General features: G+C 42.6%; 3 protein-coding genes across 3 annotated transcripts; all 3 read right to left on the minus strand.

Annotated features, from left to right (window-relative positions):
• Window positions 1-553: 553 nt before the first annotated feature.
• LOC133027519 (dual specificity phosphatase 29-like) lies at window positions 554-1,373 on the minus strand. Its single transcript, XM_061094538.1, has 3 exons — window positions 1,198-1,373; window positions 893-1,116; window positions 554-765 (listed from the first exon to the last, which is right to left on the minus strand). The coding sequence occupies exons 1-3, from the start codon at window positions 1,371-1,373 to the stop codon at window positions 554-556; spliced, it is 612 nt and encodes a 203-aa protein (XP_060950521.1).
• A 2,100-nt stretch (window positions 1,374-3,473) lies between these two features.
• Window positions 3,474-4,952, minus strand: LOC133028224 (dual specificity protein phosphatase 13B-like). Its single transcript, XM_061095416.1, has 3 exons — window positions 4,825-4,952; window positions 4,391-4,608; window positions 3,474-3,676 (listed from the first exon to the last, which is right to left on the minus strand). The coding sequence occupies exons 1-3, from the start codon at window positions 4,950-4,952 to the stop codon at window positions 3,474-3,476; spliced, it is 549 nt and encodes a 182-aa protein (XP_060951399.1).
• A 2,527-nt stretch (window positions 4,953-7,479) lies between these two features.
• LOC133027520 (dual specificity phosphatase 29-like) lies at window positions 7,480-9,415 on the minus strand. Its single transcript, XM_061094539.1, has 3 exons — window positions 9,261-9,415; window positions 8,471-8,691; window positions 7,480-7,706 (listed from the first exon to the last, which is right to left on the minus strand). The coding sequence occupies exons 1-3, from the start codon at window positions 9,413-9,415 to the stop codon at window positions 7,480-7,482; spliced, it is 603 nt and encodes a 200-aa protein (XP_060950522.1).
• Between the last annotated feature and the right edge of the window lie 3,494 nt (window positions 9,416-12,909).

Here is a 12,909-nt window from a genome sequence, read left to right on the forward strand (position 1 = left end):
AGTAATTTGAGATAGACGACTACAGGCAAAAAAAAGGAAACTTGACTTAGCTGCTCTTAGAGCTGATTAACTTTTCAAATTTCACCCTCTGAAAACCTGAAATGAAACGTCAAAGCAAAAACATTCATGTAGTTTTGTTAAAGTCCCAGAGAAGTGAAAACAATACAAAAGAAAATAAATGTGACGGCAACAGATGACAGTTAATGTGAAAAATAACACTCAAAGAGAAAATGTTCATATGCTGCTGAGTTGTTGATTTGTTTGATTCGACGTCTGCTGATATTTACTTTACACGACTTGAACTTAATCTCTGGAAGGACTTACATCTTTCTTAACTTAAAAACTCGAGACTGGACTAGAGCTCGTCTTTAAGTACTTGTTAAGTCATTTACATTTGTCTAACTACTTAAGACTTCAGTATAGAGCTCGTCTTAAAAGTCTTGAGCCCTCACTGGGACTTGTGTCAAATAATCCATCACCTAACTTCTACTTGTCCTGAATAATTGAAGATGTATCTTGAACTTCTCAATTGCTTTTGACCCAAGTTTTGAGATCATCTCTGCTCCAGGGAGTCTCTTTGCTCCAGGAGCTGCGTGTCCAGCTCCCTCAGCTGCTTCAGGAAGCCCCAGTTGGGGATGATCCTCCTGCGTCTCTTCACGTGCTCCACGGCGTCCACCACCGTCATGCCCTCGCAGATCATGAGGTACGCCAGGAAGAGGGTGGCGGAGCGACTCCTTCCCATCACGCAGTGCACCAGCAGTTTATCTGAAGTCACACGATGAGGGAGTTAAAGGTCACGTCAGTCAAATTAGAAAGATCATTCTTGCTAGTAGCATCAAGCCGTGCAGGAAGTTCAAGTACGATTGTCTTGGGCGACTCCCTGTCGTCTTACTCTGAGGATTCTTCAGCGTCTCCTCTATGAACCGAGCGGCAGAGAAGAAATACTGGCTGAGGTCGAAGGTCTGGACGTCCTCGGCGACCACGCCATAGTAGACGACGTCCATGTCGCCGTAGTAACCAGCGCCGGTGTCCACGTTGTTCCACGTCCCCTCGGCTGCGTTCAGCACGTGCGTGATCCCCAACCCTCTCAGGTTGGACTTGTCCTTCGCCGTCTGCCTGCGAGAAGCCGGCGTGAACATTATTTTAATCCTCTTATTGTTTTATTCACTTCAGTAATTTCACAGCTTTTTTACTCACTCGTCTCCGATGTACACGTTGGGCCAGACCTCGTTGACATGGGTGTAAGCCACACTCCCACGGTTGAGGATTTTCTCCAGCTCATAGCCCCCAGGTGTGACATACACATCCGCGGCACCGGATTCCGCCTTTGTTACATTTATCTTGGTGCCAGTCTTTGGCTTGCGAGAAGCCATTTCTTCACCGCGGCTGCTTTTCACACACGATTTATTAGCTTAAGGGGGAAAGAGAAACACAACACTTGCTTTTTCACTCCAATTCTCTACCTCTGCAATCATGACCAGAGAAAAAAACACTTTGGGGTTATTGCTTTTTTTCCACATCCATATTCAGCACCACTCACCGAGAGATTGAAGTCTGTTTTCCTTCTTGAGAATTTTGTTTTCATCATCCTGGCAGCTTGTTGTGAAGCAGTCCTTAAAGGCAGAACATGGTACGGTTTAATTCTGGCAGGCTCAAGTCAGGGCAGCGATTGTATAACCGCTCTGTGACGGGCATCAAATGCTGGGGATATTTTTAGGGCTGTGATGTGGCAGGCCCCTGACCTTAGCTGCCACGTTCCCTGCCTGTGGGGAAAACTTCCACCCCAGCCAGTCCCTGCCATCCACTTCTAAACACACAACTTTAATCTCCGCTGCTGGCAGGGAGCTGCGCTTATCCAAACTTTGCATTTGCCAAAGGATACCCATATTCACTGGAGTGAACAGGGCACTCGGAGCTTTTGCTCAGCCGTATGAGCAACTCCCGGAAATTGTGTCAGCCTCTCTTAGCCTTTCTGCATATCTGCCGACACAGGGAGTGAGCGTGTAAGCGCTGCCTCGCAACACCCGTTAAGGATGTTCTGCATCTCCTGGAGCCTCTCGGGGGCCAAACCAGAAGTGAAATGTGTCAGACTGTTAGACAGATGAGGTTTTTCACAGGATGGCACACGTCTTTGATTCCCGGTTATATGATATGCACGGTCCATTCAGTGATCTAAATGCGAGCTCCCAAAGTGAGAGTGTGATGATGGCTGTATTGCAGAATGGCTGGATGAAGCTGCTAACATGTCAGACAGAGTTTTCACACCATCAGCCTCCTTTATTTTTCCCTCACATCTTCATACTCCGCCATCATTCATTCTGACAGTGAAATCATTAAACCTGTGATATCCAATTCCTTTTATTTTGACAGCATCTCTCTCACTCTCTGTCTCCCACTGTGCTCTGGAGAGCATCTCTTATTAAGATGGCTTCAGCGTTTCATCTCGTTTCAAAGTCTGACCTGAATCTGTATACACGCTCAGAACCATGCTGGCACATTTTTGTCATCTTGTATCAAGCCTCTTTAGACATCACAGTTTTAACTGTACCACGCTGGATCGCGGCGGTTAAGACACAGTATTTTGAGAAATGTGAATAAATAAGTGGAGCATTGTTTATTTATAGGCAAACACTGTCTATGTGTTGTTGGAGTGCAGCAGGGGGGGTTTGGCAGTTGTGCTACATTTGTTTTAATGGTTTCTGTAATATTGATTGTGCTACTTGTTAGACAGAAGCTTAAAGGACCATTCCACAGTTTAACATGTTCTCGGCTCCTTAACTACACACAGACTCAGATTTTAAATGAGTCCCATGGAAAATGAATTTGAAGCAGACTTCTCTTTATGCTATTTCTGTCATTGGAGACAAATCCGAGTCGAGACATGAGTCATTAAAAACAAGTGCAACTCTAGTTCAAGACTCTTTTAAGTCTCAACTCATTTCATAGTACGTATAAGTCAAGATAAAAGTAATTCCAGACGAGATTAAGTCAAATTGAGGTCTGTCACAGCAAGTTCCTGAATTCAAGTCAAAGTGAAGTCTTAGATAAATCCATCGTATCAAGTGTCAAGTCAGGTCTCAAGACATTGGGGTCAGAATTGAGTTCCAATTGGTAAATGGTCTGTTTTTATAGGGACCTCTCCAGTTTAAATACAAGTTGCATTCAGAGAGTGAGTCTCAATCGAGTCCAAGTTTTTAGTCTACAAATCTAATTCCTTGAGGTTTGAAATCCATGGCTAATATAAAGTTTCCTTTTTCTGAGAGTAAAAGTTAAAGTCCGATCCAATCCTGTCGTTTTGAGGAGAGTATCTTTTCTTCAAGTTTATCTCACATGATGTAAATTTGGGATATAATCAATTACACAACTTGAGCAAGTTTCATAAGTTTTCAACTGACTTTAAATGGTCTGATCAGATCATTCAAAAACATCCACGTTAGAGGAAAGTCTTTCTCCCATGACTCTTATCCTCAGCATCATGTTGTTCTCCTCTGAGGAGCCAAGGATGAGTCCAGGAGACGGAGCTGCTGCAGAAACCCGAGGTTGGGAAGAATGTTCCTGTGCCGGCGAACGACCTTAACGGCCTCAACCAGGGAGAGTCTCTCTCTGATCAGGAGGAAGGCCAACACGAGGGTGGAAGAGCGGCTGATTCCTCGAGCACAGTGGACGAGCACCTTACCTGCACAGACAGGAGACACGACAAATATTTCATTGTCAAAAATAGCTTATCTTATATTATCTATAGTATCTGTATCAGTAGCTCATGTAGCTGAACTGTGATATGACTTTATCGATTTCCACCAATCTTATTGAAAAGATGGTTTTGGTGCAGATCTTTTTTTTATTGTTTTTAACCTTTTTTGTTTTTACCAAGGTCTGAGCTGCTTCTTGACCTGTGAGTGTCGAGTATTGATGGATATTCTGAGCCATTATATCTCAGATTTATTTAAGATTACAATCATGTTATGTGGTTTTGATGATGGATGTTGTTATATCATATTACAGCATGTTGTGCTCTGTGGTATTACATGTTGTTACCTCTGCCAAGGAGCCGTCCGTTTGTATGTTATTAGTTTGATTACAAAAATAAACAAATTAACGGATTACCATTAAACTTGCTGGAAGGATGTGGGTCAGGAAAAATCCCATTACATTTTGGAGCTGATCCGGATCAGAGGGCAAATCCAGGAATTTTCTGGGGCAGTTTTTTTTGTGGGTGTTTTCATCAATTATTCAGGGAATCATTTACGGATCTTGATGAAATAAATCAGGCACATTAAGGAAACTGATATGTAGGAGTGTGTGAAATTTGGTGCAGCCTGGTTGAACCTAAGGGACTCTTGGATGCTCTTTCCTTTGTGCTAGTGTTTCCACGGCTCGCATGGACTCCTACCTACCTGACTCAGAGCGCCGTGAATGAAATCAGACGTCTCCGTGAAGAACGGGTACAAGTCGAAATCTTTACAGTCTGCTGCTTCCACTCCATGATACAGTATGCCGGTGCCTTTGTAGAAACCCGGCCCTGTGTCAATGTGCTGGGGGCCGTCTGCAGCGTTCACCACGTGTGTGATTCCCACATCCACCAACAGACTCTTATCCTGAGCCGTGCGCCTGTGAAACAACACAGAGCAGATCCAGGAAACAGGGACGTCTAGCCTGAGAGCAGCTCTGTGAGCATATGCCTGCAAATGAATATGACTCAAATGTACAGATTTTTATATTTGTCTCAAGCAGTTGGCCAAGTAGAGGCCCCTGTTAGCAGCGACACTCTCACAATCGGATCACCATATTGCAAGCAGGGGCCCCTGACGTGAGAATGTCACTCACGCGTCTCCGATGTAGAGGTCGGGCCAGACCTCGTTGACGGCTCCAGTGGGGCGTCTGTTCGTCAGCAGAAGCTCGAGCAGATCGCAGGTGGGTGGTGTCTGGTACCCGGGCTCCTCCTCGGCGCTCATGGCCTTCACTCTGGGTGTGCGTCATAACAAGAATCATCGCAAATTAGCCTCGGCTCCACATTTCATCTCAACACATTCTGGTAAACTTTCCCAAATACTCAATGTTCTTGGACGGACACACTGGGGAGAAGTTGACGTGGCCGTCCTGCTCCTGCTGGTGTTCCTTCCCGTTTGGCATTTGGAAAGGAATCCGCGGGTAAACACGAGGGCCCCCCCCCACTGCCTCAGCTCGCCCTGCTTTCCATGTGAACTGGATATCAGTGTGTTGCTTGGTGGCTGAGGCCCGCTGGAATGAGACAGCTGACGATGCCAGAGTCTGGGCCGTAGCAATGTGGACTATTTATTCCCTCAGATGACTGTGACAGAAGCCAGGCAGCTTGTGTTGTGACAACTTTAACTGTGGAACCACAGCCGTGCGCACAGTTGTAGAGGCGGCGTGAGTGATTCAAAAACATGGGGGGACAGTTTGTGTCGGGGCCTCCACACACTGAGTCAGTTCAGACCTCATCCACTTCTACTGAACACAGGGAATTTAAAGGTTAAACATCTGAAGAAACTGAACCTACATTAAGAAACACACACAAAGTGTAGTGTGACCAGTGTGGATTAAACTGGGGGAGGTTATTTAATCTATTTCAACTATTAAACTATTTCAACTCAAGGGTCCTTGCACGAGTTTTGCATTTGGACTTTTGAATCTAATTTAATTGCTTTCATAATTGTCATAATAATATAATATGTCATTTGGTTGTAGGTTTGCACAACGACAGTTTCTGATTTTGTTTTTCTCTTCATTTCTGTTGCATTTTTATGATTTTAAGTACATTTTGTACTTATTTGCTTTAAGTATTTTACACCCCTCAAAGGTCCATTGTTTGTAATTATACATTCTCATGATTTATTTTTATTTCTGTGTAGTTTACAGTCCCCTGTAGAGTTTTCCCATCAATGCATAAACATTTACATTCTGTATTTCTGTGTCTAATTCACAAATGTGTAAACTGGGGGGAGGTTATTTAATCTATTTCAACTATTAAACTATTTCAACTCAAGGGTCCTTCCACAAGTGTTGCATTTGGACTTTTGAAGCTAATTTAATTGCTTTCATAATTGTCATAATAATATAATATGTCATTTGGTTGTAGGTTTCCACAACCACAGTTTCTGATTTTGTTTTTCTCTTCATTTCTGTTGCATTTTTATGATTTTAAGTACATTTTGTACTTATTTGCTTTAAGTAATTTACACCCCTCAAAGGTCCATTGTTTGTAATTATACATTCTCATGATTTATTTTTATTTCTGTGTAGTTTACAGTCCCCTGTAGAGTTTTCTCATTAATGCATAAACATTTACATTCTGTATTTCTGTGTCTAATTCACAAATGTGTAAACTGGGGGAGGTTATTTAATCTATTTCAACTATTAAACTTTTTCAACTCAAGGGTCCTTCCACAAGTGTTGCATTTGGACTTTTGAAGCTAATTTAATTGCTTTCATAATTGTCATAATAATATAATATGTCATTTGGTTGTAGGTTTGCACAACGACAGTTTCTGATTTTGTTTTTCTCTTGCATTTTTATGATTTTAAGTAAATTTTGTACTTATTTGCTTTAACTCAAACAGTTATTTACGCCCCTCAAAGGTCCATTTTTTGTAATTATAGATACTCATGATTTATTTGTATTTCTGTGTAGTTTAGCAGTCCCCTGTAGAGTTTTCTCATAAATCCATAAACATTTACATTCTGTATTTCTGTGTATAATTCACAAATGTGTTAATGTACTCCCGCAGTCTGCTTCCTTCCTTTGTTGGCGTATTACAACACCTCTTTGCTCCTCGCTGCCACCAACAGTGTCGGGGGAGTGGTGTGAAACCAGTGGGTCCCATGTGCTTGCACCAGCCTGTGCGTCCTCGTGCACGTGCTCAGTGCCAACGCAGGGATCTTCCATCACTGTCAGTGATCCAATGCATTGAAGACGCGTACACAGCAGCTGCTAATGCGTTAGGATTCACAGCTATCACCATGCAGTGCGATTTAATGCAATGTGATTCAACACAAAGACTGTTATAAAGATGGATGACAGCTTCCCAGAAGTGAAGCCAAAACATTTTGATCCCGCCCCCTGGTGGCCGGCTGCAGTATAGGTCCTAAGCCCCAACTCCTCCATGTGAGTGGATGGGACAAGGGACAAATTAAGAAGTTAAAGTACACATTAAATACATTTTCTCTCAGAGATGCTTTCGGTCATTCCAGGTCGTTCTTATCACACTGAAAAGTGTTGATTCTTCTGGTTTGTTTTATTTTATTTATTTGACATCATGAGACTGACTTGCAATTGCCTGAGCATGTGTGACGGGTTCGACTTCACGCCACAATTGCGGATTTGGTTCCAAATGACATCTCAAATGTCTTTGTGACAGTAAAAAGATGAAGTCAGAGGTTTATCTTGAACTATAGAGGATTTATAAACTTCAAACTGACAGGAGGCAACATGGTGATCCATTATCGAGGTCTGATTTGATCTCAAGTTCGTCTGTTTCCGTTCCCGCTCCTCGAGGACCCTTGGTAGTGCAGTTGTTTGTCCAGCTCTCTCAGCTGCTCCAGGAAGCCGGCGTTGGGCGAGATGTTTCTGTTCACGCTGACGGCTTTGATGGCGTCCACCAGCGTCATGTTCCCGTGGATCACCAGATACGCCAGGACCAAGGTGGACGAGCGGCTGAGGCCCATCGCGCAGTGGACAAACACTTTACCTACAAATCAGAGGAAATGGAAAAGTACATCACTTCCTGCAGATGCCTCCCCCCCCCTCCCCTCCACCCTCTGTGTATAATCACGCAACCACTGGATTATTGTGGTGTACTTTATTCTAACAGTCTAATTTGTCACCCCTCCGTGGATTAATAAAAACGTGCACGTCGCAGAGAGCAGTGCTCCTAACTCCCCGACTAAAAGTTTTCAACAATGTTGCAAACCAACGTTTCTACCCACGGTAATCCCTGGTTCCTTATCGGGGCCAGAGGATTAGGGCGCAGAGGAGCGCGTAATTGAACTGTCTCGGCGTCTGTGTATTTCTTCCGGGGATTACTGTAGGCCCGCCACACACTGGAGCCCTCGATCAGCCAGCATGTGAAGGAGGAGGCCACATCTTATTACTGTCATGTCAGATACCGACTTCACTTTGCATAACAGGCCGGGCAGACACAGGCCACAAACATAATTGTGTAATTTCCATGTCCAATAAAAGTGTTGCTTACAAATTACCAGGGCAATCCATTTAAAACCAATTTTCCTGGCCAAGGTCTGAGCTTATGAGAAGATTACCGTGGGGGGAAGATATTAGCTTGATATTATGTTTAGTGTTTGATTTGCATTTTAATGACTAATACAACTGGGGGCTGCTGTAATGGGAATTGACTGACAAATGTTTCTGTGCCTCGGTGAAAAAAAAATGTCTCCCTCGAGCTAATGTGTGAAAATGATGAGAAACACCTTGAGCGCAGTGAGAGCTCCTCACCTGTGGGCGAGCTCAGAGCGTTCTTGATGAAATTGGCGGCTGAGTAAAAGAAGGGGCTCAAGTTAAAGGACGCCATGTCAAAAGCTTCCACTCCATGATAAGTGATGCTGGTGTGTCTGTAGAAGCTCGGCCCCGTGTTCACGTTGAACTTCCCGTCGGCGGCGTTGAGCACGTGGGTGATGCGGTGAGCCTGGAGGGTCCTCTTGTCTTTGGCTGCGTACCTACACAGATATTATCCATCAGTGCAGTGAGTTAGTTTTCTCTACGAGCACAGTTAATGTTAAACATACACAGGACCTTCGTGATTCTGATTGACTCTACAGTTACTGATGTTTTATAAATAATTAATAATGGTCGTCCAAGCATAAATTAGACTTAATTTGGATTCACATTCAAAACCTTTTTGTTTGTGCAACCGAACGTTATTGATTTTGGCTTTTAAAGCAGATTTTAATGACTCAGTTTGCTAAGAACAACAATTAAAAAGGAATAATTCTTTAGTTTGGCCAATTTCTCCCACAAAAATAGTACATTTGTTTAAAAACTGTTGATATAGAGGCACTGTACGAACGGAAGAAGATGCTTTCTAAATGTCTTCTGCCAAGATTGTTAGTTAGTTAGTTAGTTAATTAGTTAATTGGTTAGTTGATGTAAACATATTAACACCTATATTCATTGTGTTGAGATCTATGAGTTTACCAATGATTAATAATCTTGGTCTAATGAGATGAAAACATGTACTTTAGACTTATTGTTAAATGTCACTGTTCCTGTTTCCATCCTGACTCACATGTCTCCGATAAAGATCCTGGGCTGAACCTCATCCAGATGGTTGCAGCTCCCTTTCTTTGTCCACATCAGCCTCTGGAGCTCTGACGCCGGGGGGGTCTCGTATCTGCCTCCCGCCCCCTCAGGGCTCACCGGGCAGCCGAGGCCTCTGGGCATGTCTGGATACTCAACCTCTTTACAACCTGTCACACAGAAGTACCACACGTCTATATTCTCACACTAAACTAAATTTGACTTATTAAATTTAGACCGAAAACCGAGTGCTAGAGGTCATCGGAAGGGTCAGAACGGTTGGGGTTATCTTTGCTTTGCTGGTATATTGTTTAAGACAGCCAACTGCTGACTTCTAATGGGGTTTGGTGAAGTGAGCACATCATCATACAGTAATCAATACAATGAATACAATGTGGGACTATAGTGAAGATTGACAAATAGAGCACAGGGATCTAAAGGTGAACGACCATTGAATATAGAATATATATATTCATGCTAATAACTGTGCTCCGCAGCAGTGTAGGGCCATAAGAACACATTATAGCGAGATGACACTCTCGTTTTTTTATCTCCTCTTCAGTAGCACTTGGTAGATTTATTTATCTCCACAGATTCATGAAATTGGCATTAGAGGCTTATAAACATCAGATTTTAATTTCCTGCAGGCAAGTCTAACCTGTGCATTTACAATTTACACACTGGGCTTTGGAGAGATTTATTCTATGCATACTGTATACATTAGCATCCATTTAGGCAGCTGTGTGATTCTGCTCCAGGCTGCGCACGTACAAGTGTTGTGCGCGCGTTGTTAAAGCAAAGACACCGATGGCAGTTCACCTTCTTATTTGCATTCTGCTGGTGTGCGGAGACGTAGCGTGGCACTCCGGGTTTGGCAACTTATTGTTGTGTCCACAGGGACGAGTCATTGAGACCAAATCTGTTTCAGTGACCTTTTGTTGAGCTGTGGTGGCATATGGAGGTGCACTCAAACATCACGGCGGCTTTACCCGTCTCTGCGTGTGCACGTGTGACACTCACAGCATGTGCAAGAAAAGCTGCATCTGATCCAGCGTATGCTCGGCGCCTACGAGTGTGTGAGTCTCCAAGGCAGAGCAAAGTGTGTCTTTGCACAAGTACAACATGTGCCCGGAGAACCTGGAGGCGCTTCTGCCTCCTCATTGATCTATAAGTATAACCCTTCCCTCCCTCCCACAGTCAGGGCAGAGAACTGATTTCCCTGGTGCACATGTTTAAGTGCAGCGCTGCTTTCATAGCCTCCCCCCCCTCAGGCTAACCTGTGCTTCCTGCTCTACTTCTGTGTAATTAAAGATGCTATGTATGGGAAAGTGCCCACGGTTAACGTGGAGGGCAAATAAAAATGGCTTTTCGCCTCCTCGAGGCGTCTTCTTGGTTGTTTTATGAATTACACTTCCCTGTTTAGCCTTTTGGATGCAGTTCGTCTGGATTTGTGAGCTAATTAATAAAAGAAGTAGGTGTAATTCCACTTGGAGTGTCATCACAGAACATACTCATTTGTAAAAGTGCTTAGGAAACATCTTTACCCTGCAAACACAGGTACAAGGAATACATACTATGTAGAGTTTATGTGTACTGTAATAAATATTTTCCAACATGGACGTCTATCTTTAACAAATTGGGATAAGATCACATTGTGAGTAGACACTTGCCTTGGCTGGAAACGTTGCTTTTTCATGCTCTCTCTCTGTGGCGCTACATGTAGGTCGAACACAACTGTCTGCGTTCTACTCGGTAATCTACCCTGCAACCTTTTTTGCTATTTTAACATCTGAATCTCAGCCCAAAATAATTCTGGCATCATCTTCTGCATTCCTTAAAGGTTACCCGAGCTGCCAGCGCAGGAGGGAGGAGAGAGGAGAGGACAGCGCTTTTTTTAAACTGCAAGAGAATATAACATGAGTGCTGCTCTGCTCCACATTGAAACGTGTTCGAATCAACACCTGGACGCTTTGTTTCTGATCCTTTTCTTTATCTGTGGAACATTTCTTGAATTGAGGGGAAAAACGACACCATACACATTGTATCTCAAAAAGAATTACGCAAGTTTAGAAACATGAACATTTATTTTTGTCACATAAACCTTATGAATTAATTTCTTCTATCCCAATAAAATATCCACAGAATAAACCCACATATTAAAACCACAACACAGGACAATACAAATGATTCATGTCATTCAGTTTTTTCAGAGAGTTATTTTCAAAGAGATGGTCATGTAAAAGCTGATGAACAATGAAAATACCACTGAGCATGTGTGTGTGTGTGTGTGTGTGTGTGTGTGTGTGTGTGTGTGTGTGTGTGTGTGTGTGTGTGTTTGTGTGTGCAATACCTTGTGTTGGCTTGTGAGGTTGAGAGGAAATCCTATACAATAGATGCATGAATGTACATTTGTGTGTCCGACATTCCTCATGTTTGAAAACATCATTTCCTAAACTATTGAAAACTTGAACTCTTTTTGATGAATAGCAGCGATCGGCTCAACTCGCTCAACACACAGAAGCGTTTTCATACTGTGAACGAATCTTGTCTGAGTCATCGACAGAGTTTAGTAAAATGTGATCCTTTGTACAACATTTTCCATGAGACATTTGGTCCATTCTGTTGTGATACAAACTGAGGTGCTGAAGAAAAAGCATCTTACAAGAATGACACATAATTCAAGAAATAAAAACTCACTATCTTTAAAACAACTTTCTCTGTTTTCACTGTCTTTTGTTAAGACGTTGTTGTTTTCAACTTTACTGCCTCTAATAATCACTGTAAAAAAGAAAGAAAGAAAAGCTCTATAGCCACGTAATCGTGTCCATGAGGAGGTAATGCAGGTCATGACAAACTTGACATGAGAATTGATATTACATGGAGAGACAACCCTGAGGGTGGCGGCGCCCAACAAAGGCCACATTGATTCTGTTGTTACCACAGACTGTGAATAAAGATGGACGATTCACATCCTCCCTCTGTTCATAAATGAAGCCTAAATATTCAGGAAACTGAAAATCTTGTGCTTTGGACGTAATCCAGACCCAGATGTCAACATTTCAGATAATACAATTTGACATTTTATTTGGCTTCAATTTTAGAGAGCTGTCATGTCGTCCACCTTTATAAACCGTCTATGTTATTTAACTTCTTTGTTAGCACGTATTAGTGTCACGCTTCCACGCATGTCAGCAACCAGCCTACTGTTTTAAATACTGCTAGCATCTATCATTTGCAATGCCATGTCCATATGCTAATATTGCCATGTTAATCTGTGAATGTTAGCATGTTAATGTGCCTACTAGTATGTTGAAGCAGCGACACCTGCAAACATTGTGTCCTGAACATTTAACATTTCAATATGTTAACACGTGAAGAGGTTAAAATGCTAATAAAAAAAAACTGAGCGATGAGTAAATTTAATGTTAGAGAGTTAATATAACAAGCATTCCCATTCTACCCCATAATGTTTAACAGGCTAAGATGCTAACGTCATAGCATCATAACATCATAACGTGTTAAGTTAATCTCAAGGCACAGCTGAGTCTGAGAGAAATTCACTTCTTTGTTAAATCTAATTTTACAGTTTATTTAGACAATTACCTGTTGAAATAATATCAGTCTTGACTGTTGAATCG

The sequence above is a fragment of the Limanda limanda genome, chromosome 21, assembly GCF_963576545.1.
Source record: "Limanda limanda chromosome 21, fLimLim1.1, whole genome shotgun sequence".
NCBI lineage: Eukaryota > Metazoa > Chordata > Actinopteri > Pleuronectiformes > Pleuronectidae > Limanda > Limanda limanda.